The 17188-nt window shown below is 38.9% G+C and overlaps 1 protein-coding gene across 1 annotated transcript in view; it reads left to right on the top strand.

Annotated features, from left to right (window-relative positions):
* The window catches only part of casd1 (CAS1 domain containing 1), a 30117-nt gene extending 12982 nt beyond the window's left edge, over positions 1-17135 (top strand). Inside the window, exons 8-18 of the mRNA XM_079828828.1 lie at positions 399-601; positions 5584-5997; positions 6088-6177; positions 6271-6390; positions 7756-7912; positions 8001-8080; positions 8445-8546; positions 8646-8786; positions 11825-11902; positions 12170-12262; positions 15302-17135. Coding sequence (XP_079684954.1) covers positions 399-601; positions 5584-5997; positions 6088-6177; positions 6271-6390; positions 7756-7912; positions 8001-8080; positions 8445-8546; positions 8646-8786; positions 11825-11902; positions 12170-12262; positions 15302-15553 — 1730 coding nt within the window. The 3' untranslated portion in view covers positions 15554-17135. The remainder of the gene's footprint in view (positions 1-398; positions 602-5583; positions 5998-6087; positions 6178-6270; positions 6391-7755; positions 7913-8000; positions 8081-8444; positions 8547-8645; positions 8787-11824; positions 11903-12169; positions 12263-15301) is intronic.
* The last annotated feature ends 53 nt before the right edge of the window (positions 17136-17188 follow it).

Genomic DNA, 17188 nt, shown 5'->3' with positions numbered 1-17188 from the left:
CTGCTGTGTTCGTTACACCCAAGAACAGAACGCCACAATCGCTTAGACGCCATTCTGCTCCAGCGTATCAACAATGGCGGACTATGATGACAGCTCGCTCAGGGCGGGACTGTGTTGAAACGCTGCTGTCAATTAACAATTGTGGGATTGTTAATCGTCACACGGTCAGACGGTTTGATTTGAGACAGGGGAAAACAAAAGGAGATTTAAAAAATAAAAAAAAACATTGGATGGATTTATCATTATAGGATGGTTGTGTACAGGCACTGCCAACACACATTTCCGTACAATCAACTTGTAAAAGTGCATGTACCATTATATGACCCTTTTAAGAGAAATTCAGATGTACAACCCTGTCATGTTCCTGTCTTATGTTTTTATTCTGCCTTTTTATTTAGATCCTGTTTATGAGGACATGCTAAGTGAAAGCCGAAAGATGATCACAAATGACCAGATAAATCTGTACAACGAGGCTGCAGTTAGTACTCTAAATACCAGCAAAAAGAAGGTCAAGTTCTTAGAGGCCTCTCGGAAAGCTGCTATGGAGACCATTTCCCAGTCGGTGGATGGCCTGCACCTTCCTGAGAGCACAAGAGATATTGTAAGTCTACAGTTGAGTCTGAGGGCGTTTTCAGACCTGTAAACCTTTCCTTTGTTCCACAACAGAGATTCAAATTTTCAAAATGTCTTCTTGGTTCAGTTCCCTTTTCCAAGGTAACATTTCTAAAGGGTTCAAAATTTGTTAAAGTCCCTCTGTAGTCAATATTTTTATCCCTTACATCTTTGATCACAAGCTCAGAATACCTGATCCTTAGCACAATAACAAGTGGAAATGCATATATGTTTAAACCAGAAACTGATTCAGAAGAAGTGGAAGAGGGAATTATACAAGTCGATGTATCAGAATGGTAATGCGTTTTATTATTATTCGCTCTCTACAACGTTGGACACATAACAGTAATTAATATGATTAGCCTTTTGCTTGATTACATTATCAAACAGCTAATAATGTGTTGCTAATGTTACACAAACCATGTTCCTGTGCGCCATCTCAGTCAGACAGCAGTCTTCTGAAAATAAGCATCCTTAGAAATGCTTTGGACAACTTAGAACGTCAGTGGAGAAAGGGACATATTTCATCAAAACATCATAATATGTAATTGTTTAAACTAAACCAAAGACTTTAGGGACTTTTTGTTAACCTTTAAAAGTATGATCATCACACTGCAACACTAATCTTCAGTGTATTCCGGTTCAAATAGATACGGTTCAGGATCTGCACCAAAGTAAATATCTTCTGAATCGTTTCTCAGAAATGTCTCCATGGTTACAAGGCATGCTCCCTGTGCAAGCAGGTTGTCATGTTGGTTATGTTGACAGAAGTTAGCCTATTTTCAGGTACTGTGTAATATCATTGCACCGCTGCACCCATGGTACGGCAGCAAAGTTCCTTGATTATTACGCAGGAATGAGAGTATAGTTCCTAGTCATATCGGCCTAGAAAATCACAACTTTTCATTTTCCGTCGGTCTTAATACACGATGTTACTACAGAAGAGTCAAGTTTTAAATAGGAAAAATATAAAAACTCTTTGGTCATTTTTTTTTAGCGAGATGCTAACGGTCTAATCAGATTCTATGATCGATGCTAAGCTATGCTAAAAGTGCTACTGCCAGACCCGGAGATCGGCTGAATGGATTTGATAATGGCTATGCCTGTTTTCAAAAATAGTGGCATGTTCCTTTAATATAGCTTTTTGGTAACCCAGCAATAACACTATTGCAGTAGTCACGTCTAGACGTAAACAAGTTTCTCATTGTCAGAAAGGGAGAGAATATCATGTACTTTGGAGATGTTTCTGAGGTGATAATATGCTGTTTTAGTAACAATGCTGATATGTTTTTTTAAAACTGAGGTCACTGTCAAACATGATTCCTGAGTTCTTGGCCTGATTATGGTTTTTAGTAATAGAGAGTCAAGATGTGGAGCAATGATGTTCTCCGTGCGTCATTACCGATAACAAGCACCTCTGTCTTATGTTTGTTTAGCTGTAGAAAGTTCTGTGCCATCCACAATTTTATGCTCTCTATGCAGTCTAGTAGTGTGGAAATTAAGCTGTGGGCATCGGGTGCAAGTGAAAGATGGAGTTGCATATCACCTGCATACTAGTGAAATGAAATATTGTACTGGTTAATTATCAGCTAAAGGAAGCAGTATAGGTTAAATAATAGAGGACCCAAAATTGAGCCTTGGGGGTGTAGGTACACAGTGTAACATAGTATTCCCTGTTTCTTAAAGCTGCAGTCTGTAACTTGTTTTGGTTAAAAATGACCAAAATACATTTAGCCTGATTAGCCGGTGCTACGTCATATTCTCGCGCATGCGTCGTGGAGGCACACACGGAAGACAAGAAGAGGTTGAATAAAGTCGTTATTTTGATTTTTTTTTTTTGCGCACAAAAACTATTGTCGTTGCTTCGTAAAATTATTGTAGAGCCACTGTGGTGAGATGGACTTTGTAACAACGTTTTAAGTGCTTTTTATGGGTCTTGGGAGTGTAAATGTACTGAATGCCAATGGAGGCCTATCTGAAGCCTTTCTCAGCCATCAGCTTTCAACAAAAATATCTTCATTTGTGTTCCGAAGATGAATGGAGGTCTTACAGGTGTCAAACGACATGAGGGTGAGTAATTAATGACAGAATTTTCATTTTTGGGTGAACTAACCCTTTAAGTAGGATCTGATCCAGTCTAGGACAGGACCTGATAGACCGACCCAGGTCTGAAGTCGGTAGAATCTCATGATCAACAGTGTCAAGCAGCACTCAAATATAAAAGGACAAGAATTGCCAAGTTTCCAGAGTCCCGAACTTGCAAAGCATTCAAAACCCTAATCAAGACTCAAATGTCTCGTTAAGTTTATTGGCCTTGAGGTCATTGAGCTGTATGGATACTACTTTTTCAATTATTTAGCAAAAAATTGTAGATTAGAGATTGGTCTGGAGTTACTGGGCACAGAAGAATCAAGCTTACTTTTCTTAAGCAGGGCCCTCACAATTGCAATTTTAAAAATATGCAGAAAAACTCCTTGCTGTAGGGACTGATTAATGATATTCAGGATGTCTGGTAATAAGCAGTTCATAACTGTTTTGGGAATTTTAGTGGGTAATGGATCTAGAGAGCAGCTAGAGGAATTCATATGTGATATGACCCGTGTAAGTGTACTGGGGCTGAGAAGGAGGACGGATTACATTGCAAAGGACTAGCTGGGGAGTTGGAGACCTTACAAGTAGGGCAAGTGCTGGCAATGTTTTGTCTTATGGAAGTAATTTTGTCATTAAAAAAATTCTGTAAACTCATTGCACTTGTGAGAAGTTCTGATGATATTTGAGGGGTTAAGTAGCCTATTGATAGTGGAGAATAGGGTTATCTTTGTTGTGATCAATACAAAAAAAAAGGCTTTTCTTGCAGACCTCATTGATAGAGATCATGGTGAGTCTCTTAGTTTTATTATGGATGTACTATTTCTCCATTGGGCTATAATTGTCCCAGAGACAGTCTTTGTTTTTAAAGGAGCAACAAAGTTGATACTTTCAGAGAGCCTGAGACTAAAAGAGAGATTAAGAGGAGGGAGAGATGACATGAGCTCCATGAAGGTCGCGGCAGAATCAGCAGTGAGATAACGCTTATTGACAGTTCTCTTATCACTCACAGTTTTGGTACATTCTGAAAAAAAAGACACCGATCGTTGGCAGATATCTACAATCTGTGGGTGGCTGACGGTTGAGCCGCCTGAGATCACCAGATCGAGTGTGTGACCATGTTTGTGTGTGGGGCCAGTTACATGCTGCATAAGGCCAAATGAGTTTTAGTAACTCTGTGAAATTAGAAATGACATCCAAAAAATCAACAGTGTTTAAGACAGATTCAAGGTCAGTTAAAATCCTAGAATGCAGTTCTCCAAGATCATCAAGAAAAACTAGAAAGACTTGTTGAGTCTAGGAGGATGATTGAGAACTAATACAATCTCTCTTCAGATGCACTGCAAGGTTTTTAAATGTTTCAAAAATCCCCAAAAGACAGCACAAAGTATTGCAGAACAGGCAGACAACTCCACCACCCTTCGTATTAAGTGTAGGGACACTGAAATAACTAAAACCAGGTGGAGATGTTTCATTAAGGACCAAATTATGATAACTGTCAAGCCATGTTTCTGTCATGAGGATGATGTCCAGCTTATGGTTTTCAACAATTTGGCTATTTACAAGACTTATTTGTTAATGACTTTAGATTTAGAATTGCAGATTTAAGAGGCAGTGCTGTGACATGATTAGATTACTCAAATTTAAGAACCTCTTTTGTTTTTTATGACCACGCCACAAAGTATTGCAATTGACCAGGAATATTCTGAAATGCAGCACAGTTACCTACATGTCAGACACACTCGCTGTCAGGGACCCCTGCAACTGTGGTGGGAGAGGGAGACTTGCTGAGCTTGGTTAGGAAGCTCATGCATACGGTGAGTTTACGTACATACTCAGACGTGAGTGTGGAACACCAGGTCCTTGGATGCAGGCTGGTGTAGTGCCTAAAGCCTTCAGAGGCAGACGGTGGGTGATAACTCCACTCCATTAAGGGGTTGGAGGACTCCACGCCATTGAGGGGTCAGAGGGACACTGGAGGCCATCAGAAGCAGAAGGTGTCAGGAAAAACTACTCCCTATTGAAGGGCAGGAGGTCACTTGGAAGCCGGGCCGAAAATCTCTGACTGTTCTGTTCAGACCCCGAATTTAGTCAGGAATAGTATTTTATCCTTTAGTTAATATGATTATTTTTATTTCTTATACATGGTATTTTTTATTTCTTGTGCATATGTTGTGATTATTCTATCACTAGTTTAATTCCCTTTCTATGTAAAGCAGTTTGAATTACCATTGTGTATGAAACATGCTATATAAATTATCTTGCCTTGCCTATTTTCTTCAGCCAGATTTATTAGAGTAATGACAACTGGGCGGAGGGGTGATTGTGACCGTGGGGTCAGCTGCTTGTTGGTGGTGCCAATCGTCCTGTTGCTGTTGTTGTTTAAAGCTGTAAAAGTTGAATGAGAGATGCTGTAGAGAAGCTTGAAAATGAGCATTCGAGTCCAGGAGACGTTGAAAATATTTTAAGAGTTCTTCGCTCCCAAAACAAATTTAAGTTGCACGTGTGGAGGCAGAACAAACACTGATAATTAGGTACATTGTGTAAAATGCAGCAATAATCATTTTGCGATACAGCCCGATTTATTGGTCTGTTGCTTTCTCATCACAAGCAAACCAATCCAGTGTTTGTTTTTAAAGCGGGCTGAGACCACCTCGTTCAGGCAATTTTGGACAGATTCCTATTTATTTCTTTTTTGGTCTGAATCTGAGCACAATTGCCATGTTCATATATGCCTAAATTAACTGAACCAAGTGAGAAAATGCCTCAGGCTTTGAAACAACCACTCCCAACGAGCCAGGTGTGAAAACGCCCTTATATTTGACAAATAGCAGTTCCATTTGATTCTTTTTAACAAATAGGAATTATTTATCCTCTTTTCAGGGTGCCATGGTTCTGATGAACTCCATGTGCAACAATATCCTGAAGCCTATTGACGGCTCTTGCTGTCAGAGCGCTCCTCCCCTAAGCGTCCTTCAGAAGCTAGCTGGTTGTCTCATCCTGGTGTCCATCATCTGCTTCCTTCTACTGGGCTATAGTAAACATCGTACAAACAGGCACATTCCTGATGTGGAGAGTGGAGAAGAGAAGAAACCCTCTGTTGTTGGGGGTCAGCTCAACCCAAAAGGACCTTTACTGGCCATCTGCAAAATGAGCCTCATCATGTTGTACTTCTACCTGTGCGACAGGGCAGACATCTTTATGAAGGAACAGAAATTCTACACACATTCTACCTTTTTCATCCCTCTTATCTACATCATCGTTCTGGGCATCTTCTACAATGAAAACAGCAAAGAGGTAACACAGACTCCAGGGAAATATTGTTTTTTTTCTAGTCCAAAAGAGAATATACATACTGATTCTCATACAATTTTAATTTCTTTCCAGGCAAAACTCCTGAACAGGGAGCAGACCGATGAATGGAAGGGCTGGATGCAGCTGGTTATCCTTATTTATCACATTTCTGGAGCTAGTGCTGTACGTTTTTTTAAATCGTTTAGATTGGATTATTTTTCATTAGTAGTGACTGCACTCTCAATCTCCTTTTTTTTTTTTCTTATTCTTCCTCAGTTCTTACCTGTGTACATGCATGTCCGTGTCCTGGTAGCTGCGTATCTCTTCCAAACAGGATATGGACACTTCTCATTCTTCTGGCTAAAGGGAGACTTTGGACTTTACCGAGTGTGTCAGGTAATTGTTGCCTGACTTTGCTTATTTTGTTTCCTATATGCACCCGTGGGATGTGGAGGTCCTCCGTTTAATGTTTTTTAAGGCCAATGTAAACTGGTTTTGGTGAAATGCTGAAACCATTAGTTTGAATGGTTTGAAATGTTTTTAATTGAATCAATAAATGAATACTTTTATTTCAGCAAGTAGACATTAAATTGATAAAAAAGTGGAAGGTAAACATTTATGTTATAAAAGATTTCTATTTAAAAATTATTCATTTTTTTAAGCTTACTTTTTTCAGGATTGTTTGATGAAAAGAATCACATTTTTCTACAAAAATTAAGCAGCACAACTGTTTTCAACATTTATAATAATCAGAAATGTTTCTTGAGCAGCAAATCATCATATTAGAATGATTTCTGAAGGATCATGTGAAGACTGGAGTAATGATGCTGAAATTTCAGCTTTGCATCACAGGAATAAATTACATTTTAAAATATATTTAAATTGAAAACAATTATTTTAAGTAAGGGATAATGTACATCCAGCCGATTTTTTACCATATATGTTGAAATTAATGCTGAAAGGGATAGTTCATCCAAAAATGAAAATTAGCCCATGATTTACTCACCCTCAAGTCATCCTAGGTGTATGTGACATTCTTCTTTCAGACGAATAAAATTATATTAAGTTATATTAAAAAAGTCCTGGCTAATCCAAGCTTTATAATAACAGTAGTTGTAGCTCTGCTTTCGAAGTCCATAAAAAAATGCAGCTGTCCCGGCGGGTTAATAAAGGCCTTCTGAAGTGAATCGATGTGTTTGTGTAAGAAAAATAAACATATTTAAAACGTAATAAAGTAAAGTTCCTGCTGTGAAATCCTTGAAGTCTTCCATTGTAACTCGTGGTGGTTAAGTGTTTTTCAGTCACAAGATGGCGCCAGACAGTCAACGTCAGCGGAGTGACACGTTAAGCACATAAGTAGTACCGGTCAAGATAACTCGTAGTACCTGGTGGCGGTTGTTATCTGGGAATAACATACCGCTGGAATGCGCGATTGACCAATCAAAATCAAGTATTCCACAGAGCCATGTAATAATATTTTGCTGTACTTTTGATCACATGCAGCCTTAGTGAGCATAAGAGACTTATTTCAAAATCATCATCATCATCATCAAAAAAAAAATCCAAACTTTTGAACAGTAGAGTATATTAACATACTACGTATTAAAGTATTTTACTATATTACAGTTGTTATTGTGCAATGTAGACAAATGTTGTTTTAAAGTGAATTTGACCAAATGTATTAATCCGTGAACGTGCTAATAATAATGCGTGATTGCACAGTATGATATAAATAATGAGTGCTTTCTCTTTGTCTTTCAGGTTCTCTTCAGGCTTAACTTTCTAGTGGTGGTGCTGTGTCTGGTTATGGACAGGGCTTATCAGTTCTATTATTTTGTGCCTCTTGTCACCTTTTGGTTTGCAGTCATTTATGCCACAATGGCATTGTGGCCACAGATTCTTCAGAAGCAAGCCAATGGTAAGTCAACATAAACCCTAACATAATTTTTTTTAACATAATAACCCTTGAAATATTGTTTTCTCTTGTTTTCCTCAATTGCATACAGGTAGTGCATTCTGGAATCTGGCACTCTTGTTGAAACTTCTGGGTTTGCTTCTTTTCATCTGCTTCTTTGCATACTCACAAGTGAGTTTCTCTCTTACAGTAGGACAGTTAGACTAGTTTTGATATACATTTGGGTTAAACTTTATTTCCCAATATAGACATTCTACCAACTATAAGTAACTTTGCATCTACATGTCAACTAACTCTCAGAGTATTAGTAGACTATTAGGGTTCGGAGAATAAGTTGACATACTTGCAAAATTACTTTTAATCCGTAGAATGTCTGTTGGGAGCATCAAAATAAAGTGTTGGCAGATATTAACCAGACACTCTCTAATGACTGATAGTTGACATGCAGTTGCAAAGTTACTTATAGTTAGTAGAAAGTCTAAAGTGGACCATAAACAATAAATGAGTGCATTTAAATCTTTTTCGTTTGTTGCAGGAAATCTTTGAGAGTGTTTTCTCTGTTTGGCCTGTTTCAAAGCTCTTTGTACTGCAAGGCAACATCCATGAGTGGTGGTTCAGGTGGAAACTAGATCGATTTGTACGTAAAACACTTTCATTTCATTGAATAAGAACCATAAAACATTTCTCAAATGCACAACGTGAATTAATGGATTTTTTTTCTTCTTTTGGATGCTAGGCTGTGATCAATGGGATGCTCTTTGCCTTCATATACCTGGTGCTTCAGAAATGTCAGCTGCTATCTGAAGGCAAAGGAGAGCCTCTCTTCTCCAACAAGATTTCCAACTGTCTGCTCTTCATCTCTGTGGTTTCTTTTATAGTAAGGCTTAATCTGTCTCTTTCAAAGTCCTGCTGTAGTCAATAATTGTATCCCTTAAAACTCATCTTTGATCACAAAAAGGACATATGTAAATGTTTTTTTCATGTAAAGATTTATTTATGCCTTAAAATAGCTTGAATGTAACTACACCCTATGCAAAGTAGGACCCTACACCCTCCATTCAATCACACAAGCTCAGAATACATGATCCACTCGTTCAACTGTGGTAAACGTGGCACAATAGCAAGTGGAAATACTGGTTTAATTCAGCCATATATGTTTAAACCAGAAACGGATTCAGAAGAAGTGGAAGAGTGAATTATTCAGGCTCGTCTACAAGTTGTTGTATCGGAATGTTAATGCGTTTTATGTATCGCTCTCTACAACGTCGGACACATAACAGTAATTAATATGATTAGCCTTTTGCTTGACTACGTTATCAAACAGCTAATAATGTGCTGCTAATGTTACCTGTTCGCCATCTCAGTCTGCCTTAGAAATGCTTAGAACAACTTAGACTTACAACGTAGAACGTCAGTGGAGAAAGGCATATAGTTCATCATAACATGATATACATAATGCAACCGCTATATTGCTAAATGGACCCGATTTATCATATCAACAGAAAAATATACTGGAATAACCTGGCTTCTCTTGAGACTCCCCTGCTTCACAGCATAGTTAATGATATGTTAAAGCCCACCCTCATGTTGATGTGATTGGTTACAAGGTAGTTTGTGATGTAAGAAATGCCAGTGATTTCAAATCGCATTTTCTTTTCACTGCAGTTTTAAGGAGAAAATACTCAGCAATGGTGTTGACATGAATTTGTACATGGTTTGTTTTAAAGCATATTAAAAACACCGCATAGACATTAGGGCTGGGTATTGACACAAATTTCACAATTCGATTCACAAACTTGCGATTCGATTTAATTTCAATAACGATCATTTTGGATATATATCAGGTACAATACATGGCAAATTTTTATCAAGGAAAACAAATCTCTGAACTAATCTTGTAAACTATGGGAGTCAGTTAATACTACATTAGCCTACTAATATTGTAAGTAAAAATGTACTGATTTGTATAGAAACACTTAAAGCTACACTGTGTGATATTTTCCCCCATCTAGCGGTGAAAAGGTATATGACCATCCAGTGAATTTTAGTTTATGTTCCTCTCAATTCCGATTTCGTTTTAACTCCTATGGTGGCCGATTTAGTCCAAGATTAACATGGCTTCCAGTTCGACCTCGTCCACATTTGACACGGTTCCTGTGGGATATTCTGTGCGCAGTGGGATGGTTGGAACTCAACTGGCCTAATTATTCGGCTAGAAAGAACTGCAGCTAATCCAGAGTGAACTTTGATGATAGTAATGTTTATTCAGTCATCCAATTGCAAGGCATAAACAGGTTTGCGTGGATATGTACATAAATGTGGTTTCTGTGAGAGAACAAATAAGGATGGTAAATATACATGATAATGACATGACAGAAGATACACAGTTAAGAACTGTATATCTATACTTCTAAGTTACATTTGTATAATGTAACCGTAACCCAGAGCTTATTGTACTATACATAGGCGCTAAATGCAGCTGCATTAAAAGGAGCTGTCGCTGCTGCTGCTAACAAGCGGTGTCGGATTACAAAAGTGTGTGCTATAACAATTGTTAATATGCCGATCAGACCTGATACATATTTCCATCAACATACATTACAAGCAAATATTTTCTATAAACGAATAAACATTGTTGATAACAAAATAACTGAATGATTATTCAAATAGGTGAGCATTACGCTATTGTATGTTGACACAAAAATACTTCTGAGGTGACATCAACTGAATTACGCGATGACACACTCTGAAACACATCTACAATGACAATAACTATTATTACTTATTAACGCAATTAGTTATTAACGCACAGAAATATCACACAAGGAAAAACAGACTTTTGAGGAATAAACAAGCCAGGAAAACTCGGTATAACTCTGTTACTGGACGCTGCTGAGATGAAAACTCTCTGCGCATGCACCAGACAAGTCTGAACAAGTTGACACGCACATGGGCAGGCAGGGGCAGGGAATTTTGTACAGTGCCATCGAGTGTTAAAACGCGAAAGGCGAAGCTTGAATTTACGGGTATGTCCCTCTTTGGCTAATGTACTTTCAAGATGGAGGGGCAACATGGCGACCTGCATTCGAACCCCTCACCCGTATGTATTTTAAATGGCATATTATAAACTTAAGAGAATACTTTATTACTTGAAAGAAGTAAATATCCATTAATGAGCACATATATTTTTGAAAGACCTAAGTGTTTTTAGCTAAGAATAAACTAAAAAAGTTACACAATGTAGCTTTAAATTAGCAAATATAATATATAATATCCCTCTCTAGAGTTAATTTTTCTAGCTGACTAACGAGTTTATGGACACTGGACATGGTTTTTCTGAGGTAAATATGACGTTACATGACATTGTTTACAAGCCGTTTTACTGACGTCTTTCTGCGGTTGATTGAGCACTGAATGAGCAATTCCATGTAACATGATACAGATTTCGTTAAGTTGTCCTGTATCTTTTAACACACTTTTAGCTGCTCATTGACGTTTATTTCGCTCTGTAACTGGTATTAAAGCGGATTAATTCATGTGAGCTCCGCGCTGCCACTTTTCTTGAGCTGCGCCAAAACGGTATTTTATGTTTTTGAATTTCGTAATAAAATGGATGTGATTTTGTTTCATATCAATATCATGACTTCGTTTCATTTCAATAGTAACAAAGCGCAAAGATTATTGGGATTTATTGGATGGGAGGCGCGCTACAATTCTCGACTGAAAACAGGATGAGCAATTGATTCTTGGGATTTAAGAATCGCTATTGTTTCGTAAAAATGAGAATCGATTAAAATAGAGAGATCAATATTTTTTTACCCAGCCCTAATAGACATATAAACAACATTAAAAAACAGTTTTCCACTACAGGGGGTCTTTAAATGGTCATCTGACACTTATTTCTTTTCTTCACAGACGTACTCCATTTGGGCCAGTGGGTGTAAAAACAAGTCTGAGTGTAATGAGATGCATCCGTACATTTCTGTTGTCCAGGTAAGTACCCGTTACACTATGCACTCTTTTATAATGTTCTTCTCATTCACAGCTTTAAGCAAAACTTGAAAAGAGAAGTAACAAAAAAATCTTTGGACTGTTCATAACCACACTAACCTTTATCACAGTTGATTCACACAGTCAGATGGCTTTTGTGGGAACTGAACGAACCTAAAATAATGGATCCATTTCAAAAGGCTCTTTGTTTCGTTCTGTTGTGCCTGTGAGGCTGCTGGCATTTCATCACTGCTCTTTTTCTGCCCACAGATTCTGGCTTTCATTTTGATCCGGAATATTCCTGGTTATGCTCGCTCTTTGTACAGTTCATTCTTTGCATGGTTTGGAAAGATCTCCCTAGAGGTGAGAGTACAACCTTCACTGCAAATAAACGTTTAAAAAGGATACTGAGGTTATTGTCAACATTGAGGATATTTTCGGCATATGGTTGATTAGGACGGACAATTCCAACTTGTGCCTCTTTCAGTATAAAATGAACAGGAAATGCATTTACAGGAATATCCAATGGAAGTCCAGTAGGCCAGCAAGCACCAATGTGAATATAAGCTGGAAATGAACTATTCCACCGTTTTGAATGTTTAGACAAGGAATGAAAGATGTGTCCGTGCAGATTAAACATGTTTGAGTTAATCACTCAAATTTGTAGTTTAGAAAGTTTGGAAGTGACTTCTGTGTGAGCGGTGCTTCATACATCGCTATCACTTAACAATGGACCTTTTTTACCCCCTACATTTTGCTCTGACCACACATTAAGTTTACTCTGAACCTGGTTCCCATTCATTTTTACCACCTGAGGAATAAATTCACAGTTCAGAAAGGTCCTGTAAGACCACATTTCTTTAAAGAGCTGAACTTAATCTTCATTTATAGTGCCCCTTTTATTCTTTTTCGGATATTAGCTTTCATGTAGTGTGATATGTAGCTGGTTGTGAATGTAAACGGTCTGCAGAGAGATCAAAGTGCAGGATAAATGGAGTTAATGTCTCCCAAAAGAAAGAAGCGATTCTGAACTGCCTGAAACAAGCGTCAGTAATTCAAGTCTCACTTCCTTCTCCACCCTACATAGGTTTGTAACAGATTTGCTTAATGCCAGCCTATGGTTTTCATTGGCCAACGTTTTCCTTGGACCCGTCCTCAAACACTGTAGTTGTAGCCGAGAATGTGCGACATGCTGCGAAAGTAAATCCACTTTGCATGCACTTCCAAATGATGAGAACTCCGGCTCGTTTCCACCGAGCGGTACGGTAGAGTAGAGTACAGTTCAGTACGGTACGCAATTTTTTGGCACCATTCCTCCCGGTACCTAGCCCAGTAGTCTGGTCCTAAAGGGTGGAGCTAGACTCACTGCAGAACGTTGATTGGTTGACAGAGAATCATCACTTACGCATGCTTTTTCAGCTGTGTTTTCCTTGCATCCTGCAGCCTTGGCTCAAACAAAGTGTGTCTTCTTGTGATAAAACAACCACATGCCGAGAAGCAAAAACAAGATCTGCGGTATGTTGTCCATTCTTGTTTACTGTGTTGCGATCGATACTCCACACCTATCATAAGGGTACTGTTGGCGGTGGAAACACAAGCCAGATCAGGGTTCACGGTCCTGAATCGTACTGTACTGTACTGAACCGTACCACACCGCACCGCTCTGTGGAAACCAGCCATAATTGATACGGTAAAACGAATGCCATCGTTACTGATCGTATCACAGTGTATCAAGCACTGACGAAGCCTCCGGAGCTGAAATTCAAATATCGTCATTTTGCGTCATCTAAGGATTTTTTTGGCCAGAGGCTAGAGACTACAGCCAGTAGAAGGAGCTAGTTCCACATGTTTTCAACCCGCCCATAGGGGTGGGGATCTCACTCACAGAATGTAAATGCGATCGGCCGCTCGGCTCGGGCATTCATAACTGAGCAGTGCGGAGCAAAGTGAGTGTTTCAACTTTTCAATGAATTCCTATGAAAGTTAAGCTTCCATAGGCATGATCTGAAAACGTGCCAGACTGGACACGTGTCGTGAATGACAGCTGCGCTTACCTCAGCTCTTCGCTCTCGTGATGAATGAAATCTAACTCCTGCTGAATCTATGACGTGACTTTCGTTCGACTCACTCACACTTTATTGAAAAGACACGTTAGGGGTGGGCGATATCTCGATATTTAAAAATATATCGAGATATTTTTTAAACACGATATGGATTTTGACATATCGTATATATCGATATATTGTTTATATTTAATTCTGATTCCGCCACTTTGCTTGTTTGCCTTCTCTGTGCTGTGCTCGCCCCCGCTCGCTCACCCCCCGCCTCCTTGCTTTTGTTCCCCCTCCCCTCGCGTGTTGTCTCATTGATCATGGCAGTGTCCGCAACCAGCCCAGAGGCTACAGAACAAAAAAAAGGACAACTGGCTCCATTATATGGAGATACTTCGGTTTTAAGGCGTCGGATGAACAGCAGACAGATGTCTACTGCTGTGAATGCCGAAAGTTGGTGCCAACCAAAGCTTCTAGCACTACAAACCTTTTCCACCGTTTACAGACAAGGCACAAGCTCGCATACGAGTGCACCAGACTAAGGATCCCGGCCACTAAACCCACTAGCTCTGGCAACACTCCACACACTACAAACACTACACAGATAACACAAATCTTTAACGCGGAGTGTAGAATATGAAAGAAAGAGTGCAAGGTGGTGTAGCATCACCGAGTCCATGGCATTTCATATAGCGGTTTCATATTTCCGTCGTTGAACATAGTGGCTTTATACGTATTATATGTAAATGTCGCAAAAGCACTTTGTTCCTACATGAACTGCCTACCTCTTTACACTTCAATAAAAAAAGACTTTGTGGTATTTGGCATATTTGTTTTTGCAGTAGTTTTTGGGGGGTTATTTTTCCTGTAAAGAAATCAAGATATATATCGTATATTGAGATATAGCAAAATATATCGAGATATATTTTTTGCTCCATATCGCCCAGCCCTAAGACACGTTCAGTTTTTAATTGTAGTGTCTATTCTCTAACTGAACGAAATGATTTTATATAACTATGAAAATCAAAATGACGGTGGGGGCGGTACCGCGGTGGGCAAGTGATAACCAGTGGCCGTGGCTTTGGGAGTGGCCTCGTTGAGCAGCGAATCAAGTGCATTCTGGGAGTTGTTGTCTTTCATCCACATGAGACAAAAATACATTTTCTGTCTTTTCTCAGTCTAGAAGGCACCAAATTCAAAAATAATCACATTTCTACTACATAAATGACCCAGTTTAAATACCCATTCATCTTCCCAGCGCTGAAGTGCCCCTTTAAAATGGCATAATTGGGGCATTTTAACAAACTAATTAATTGCATCCATTCTAACATGCTTCTTGTTTTCCCACCAGCTCTTCATATGCCAGTATCATATTTGGCTGGCAGCGGACACAAAGGGCATCCTAGTCCTCATTCCAGGAAACCCCAGCTTAAACATTATCGTCAGCACATTCATCTTTGTCTGTGTGGCTCATGAGATCTCCCAGATCACCAATGACTTGGCCCAGGTGGCCATTCCTAAAGAGAGCGGGCCTCTGCTGAAGAGACTGCTGGGGGCTGGAGTCGTTCTGGTGCTGGTGCTGATACTGGCCCACCAGGAGTAATTCAGGGCAATCAGAGACGATAGCACACCTCGTCCAGTGAGGATCCTGATGGATCTGAGTGTATAAAACAACTCCAACTCCACCAGCCTAGAACTAGTTTTTTCCTAGGAGTTGGAATCTTACGGCTCTGGTCCGTATACAAAACTCAAGCCGGAACGGAAGCCAAGGACTCCGGAGCAACAGCGAATCAGATGATCGAACATGGATTCTTAAGCAGGACGTTCGCAGTAGACAAATCACACAGACCGTGTGCAGAAGTCAAGTACACATGCTCCGTCCGCTCTTCTCTCATAGCTTTTGAGGTGTGTTTTACGGACAGTATTTAATAATTTATGTTTATATTTTATACTGGGGGTCTGTGTTTGTGTCTCTTCTTTGTTTTTCCCCATTCATGATGCCCATGACTGCAAAATGTGAAGGAGTAATACATTCCTTGTAAAACTGACAGCGTGCCGTCGGCTCGTGCACCAAATGTTTCTTTACAAACGATTTCAATTCATATCACACCAGCAGCTTTATCCTTCAGGTGAACAACCTTTGGATTATTGAAACCTGAAAGTCCACGTATTTGTTGTATAATGAACTCGAACAATGGCAGCGAATTTATTCCGCCTGCGTCAATGAAATGTATTCTTTAAATTTGGAAAATGGGGTGGTGCCACTACTAAGGGAATTCTTAAGCACATTCTGCTTCCATCAGGAGGTTTTAATTTGCTGGAGGAACAGCATTTGATGCGAAATGTAAACTTTAACTAGCAAGACAAAATCATGCTTTGATCAGAGACGCTCAGAACACGACGCCCTCTTTCAATTGCACTGAGCGGGACGTCTCTTCCCTGCTATCTAAAGCATTTGAGCCAGTTACTTGTTCGGTTTTTTACCACGTGGTTTACTCTGTTCATAAGAATTCGGCTTAATGTTAGAGCCTGTCTACGATCAGTGACCTCATTATTTATTGTTTCATGTGCGTCTTCATATGCTCCAACTGCTTGAATTGCGGAAACCGAAGCCTGATTTTCATGTTTAACTTAATGTATTTTAAACAAATATATATTACATGTAAAAAATAGTCACATTTAATTCTCAGTTTACTGATAGTGCTGTAAATAGATCCTTATGTGCCACTGAGACGAAAGGCATATTGTTTGAGGTTAATAATGTCCATAGTGGCACTCTGTTCTAATTACAAATACTGACATCGTGGCTTAAAAGTTGCATTTACTATGGAAACTTATGTTTTTAGTTCTACTTTTCATAGCAGTTCAGTATATGTGAATTTAAAAGCAGCTGCAAAGTATAATCATTTGTTTTTCATCAAAAATGCTTTTTTCTAAGCAAAGCAAAATGCGTACAGCATGCCATCAACTGGCACATTCATGCAACTGATTGTATGTGTTTGTCTTTTTCACCTTGTTCATAAAACAAATTATTTGTATAGTTTGCTATAAGTTTTATTTAAAGAAACCTCAAAGGAAATGGGTTTGTGTGTGTACAATAAACTGTCCTAAAATGTGAAAATATTAATTCAATTTGGAAATGCCTTCATCTTCTTGTACAGTCAATGTTGATAAATACCTTCTCAAAAACATGTCCGTTTTTTTATTTTTATATATATAACACATTTATATATATAAA

Source organism: Gobio gobio (genome assembly GCF_949357685.1).
Source record: "Gobio gobio genome assembly, chromosome: 11".
Lineage (NCBI taxonomy): Eukaryota > Metazoa > Chordata > Actinopteri > Cypriniformes > Gobionidae > Gobio > Gobio gobio.
This window is presented reverse-complemented; position numbering and strand designations above follow the sequence as displayed.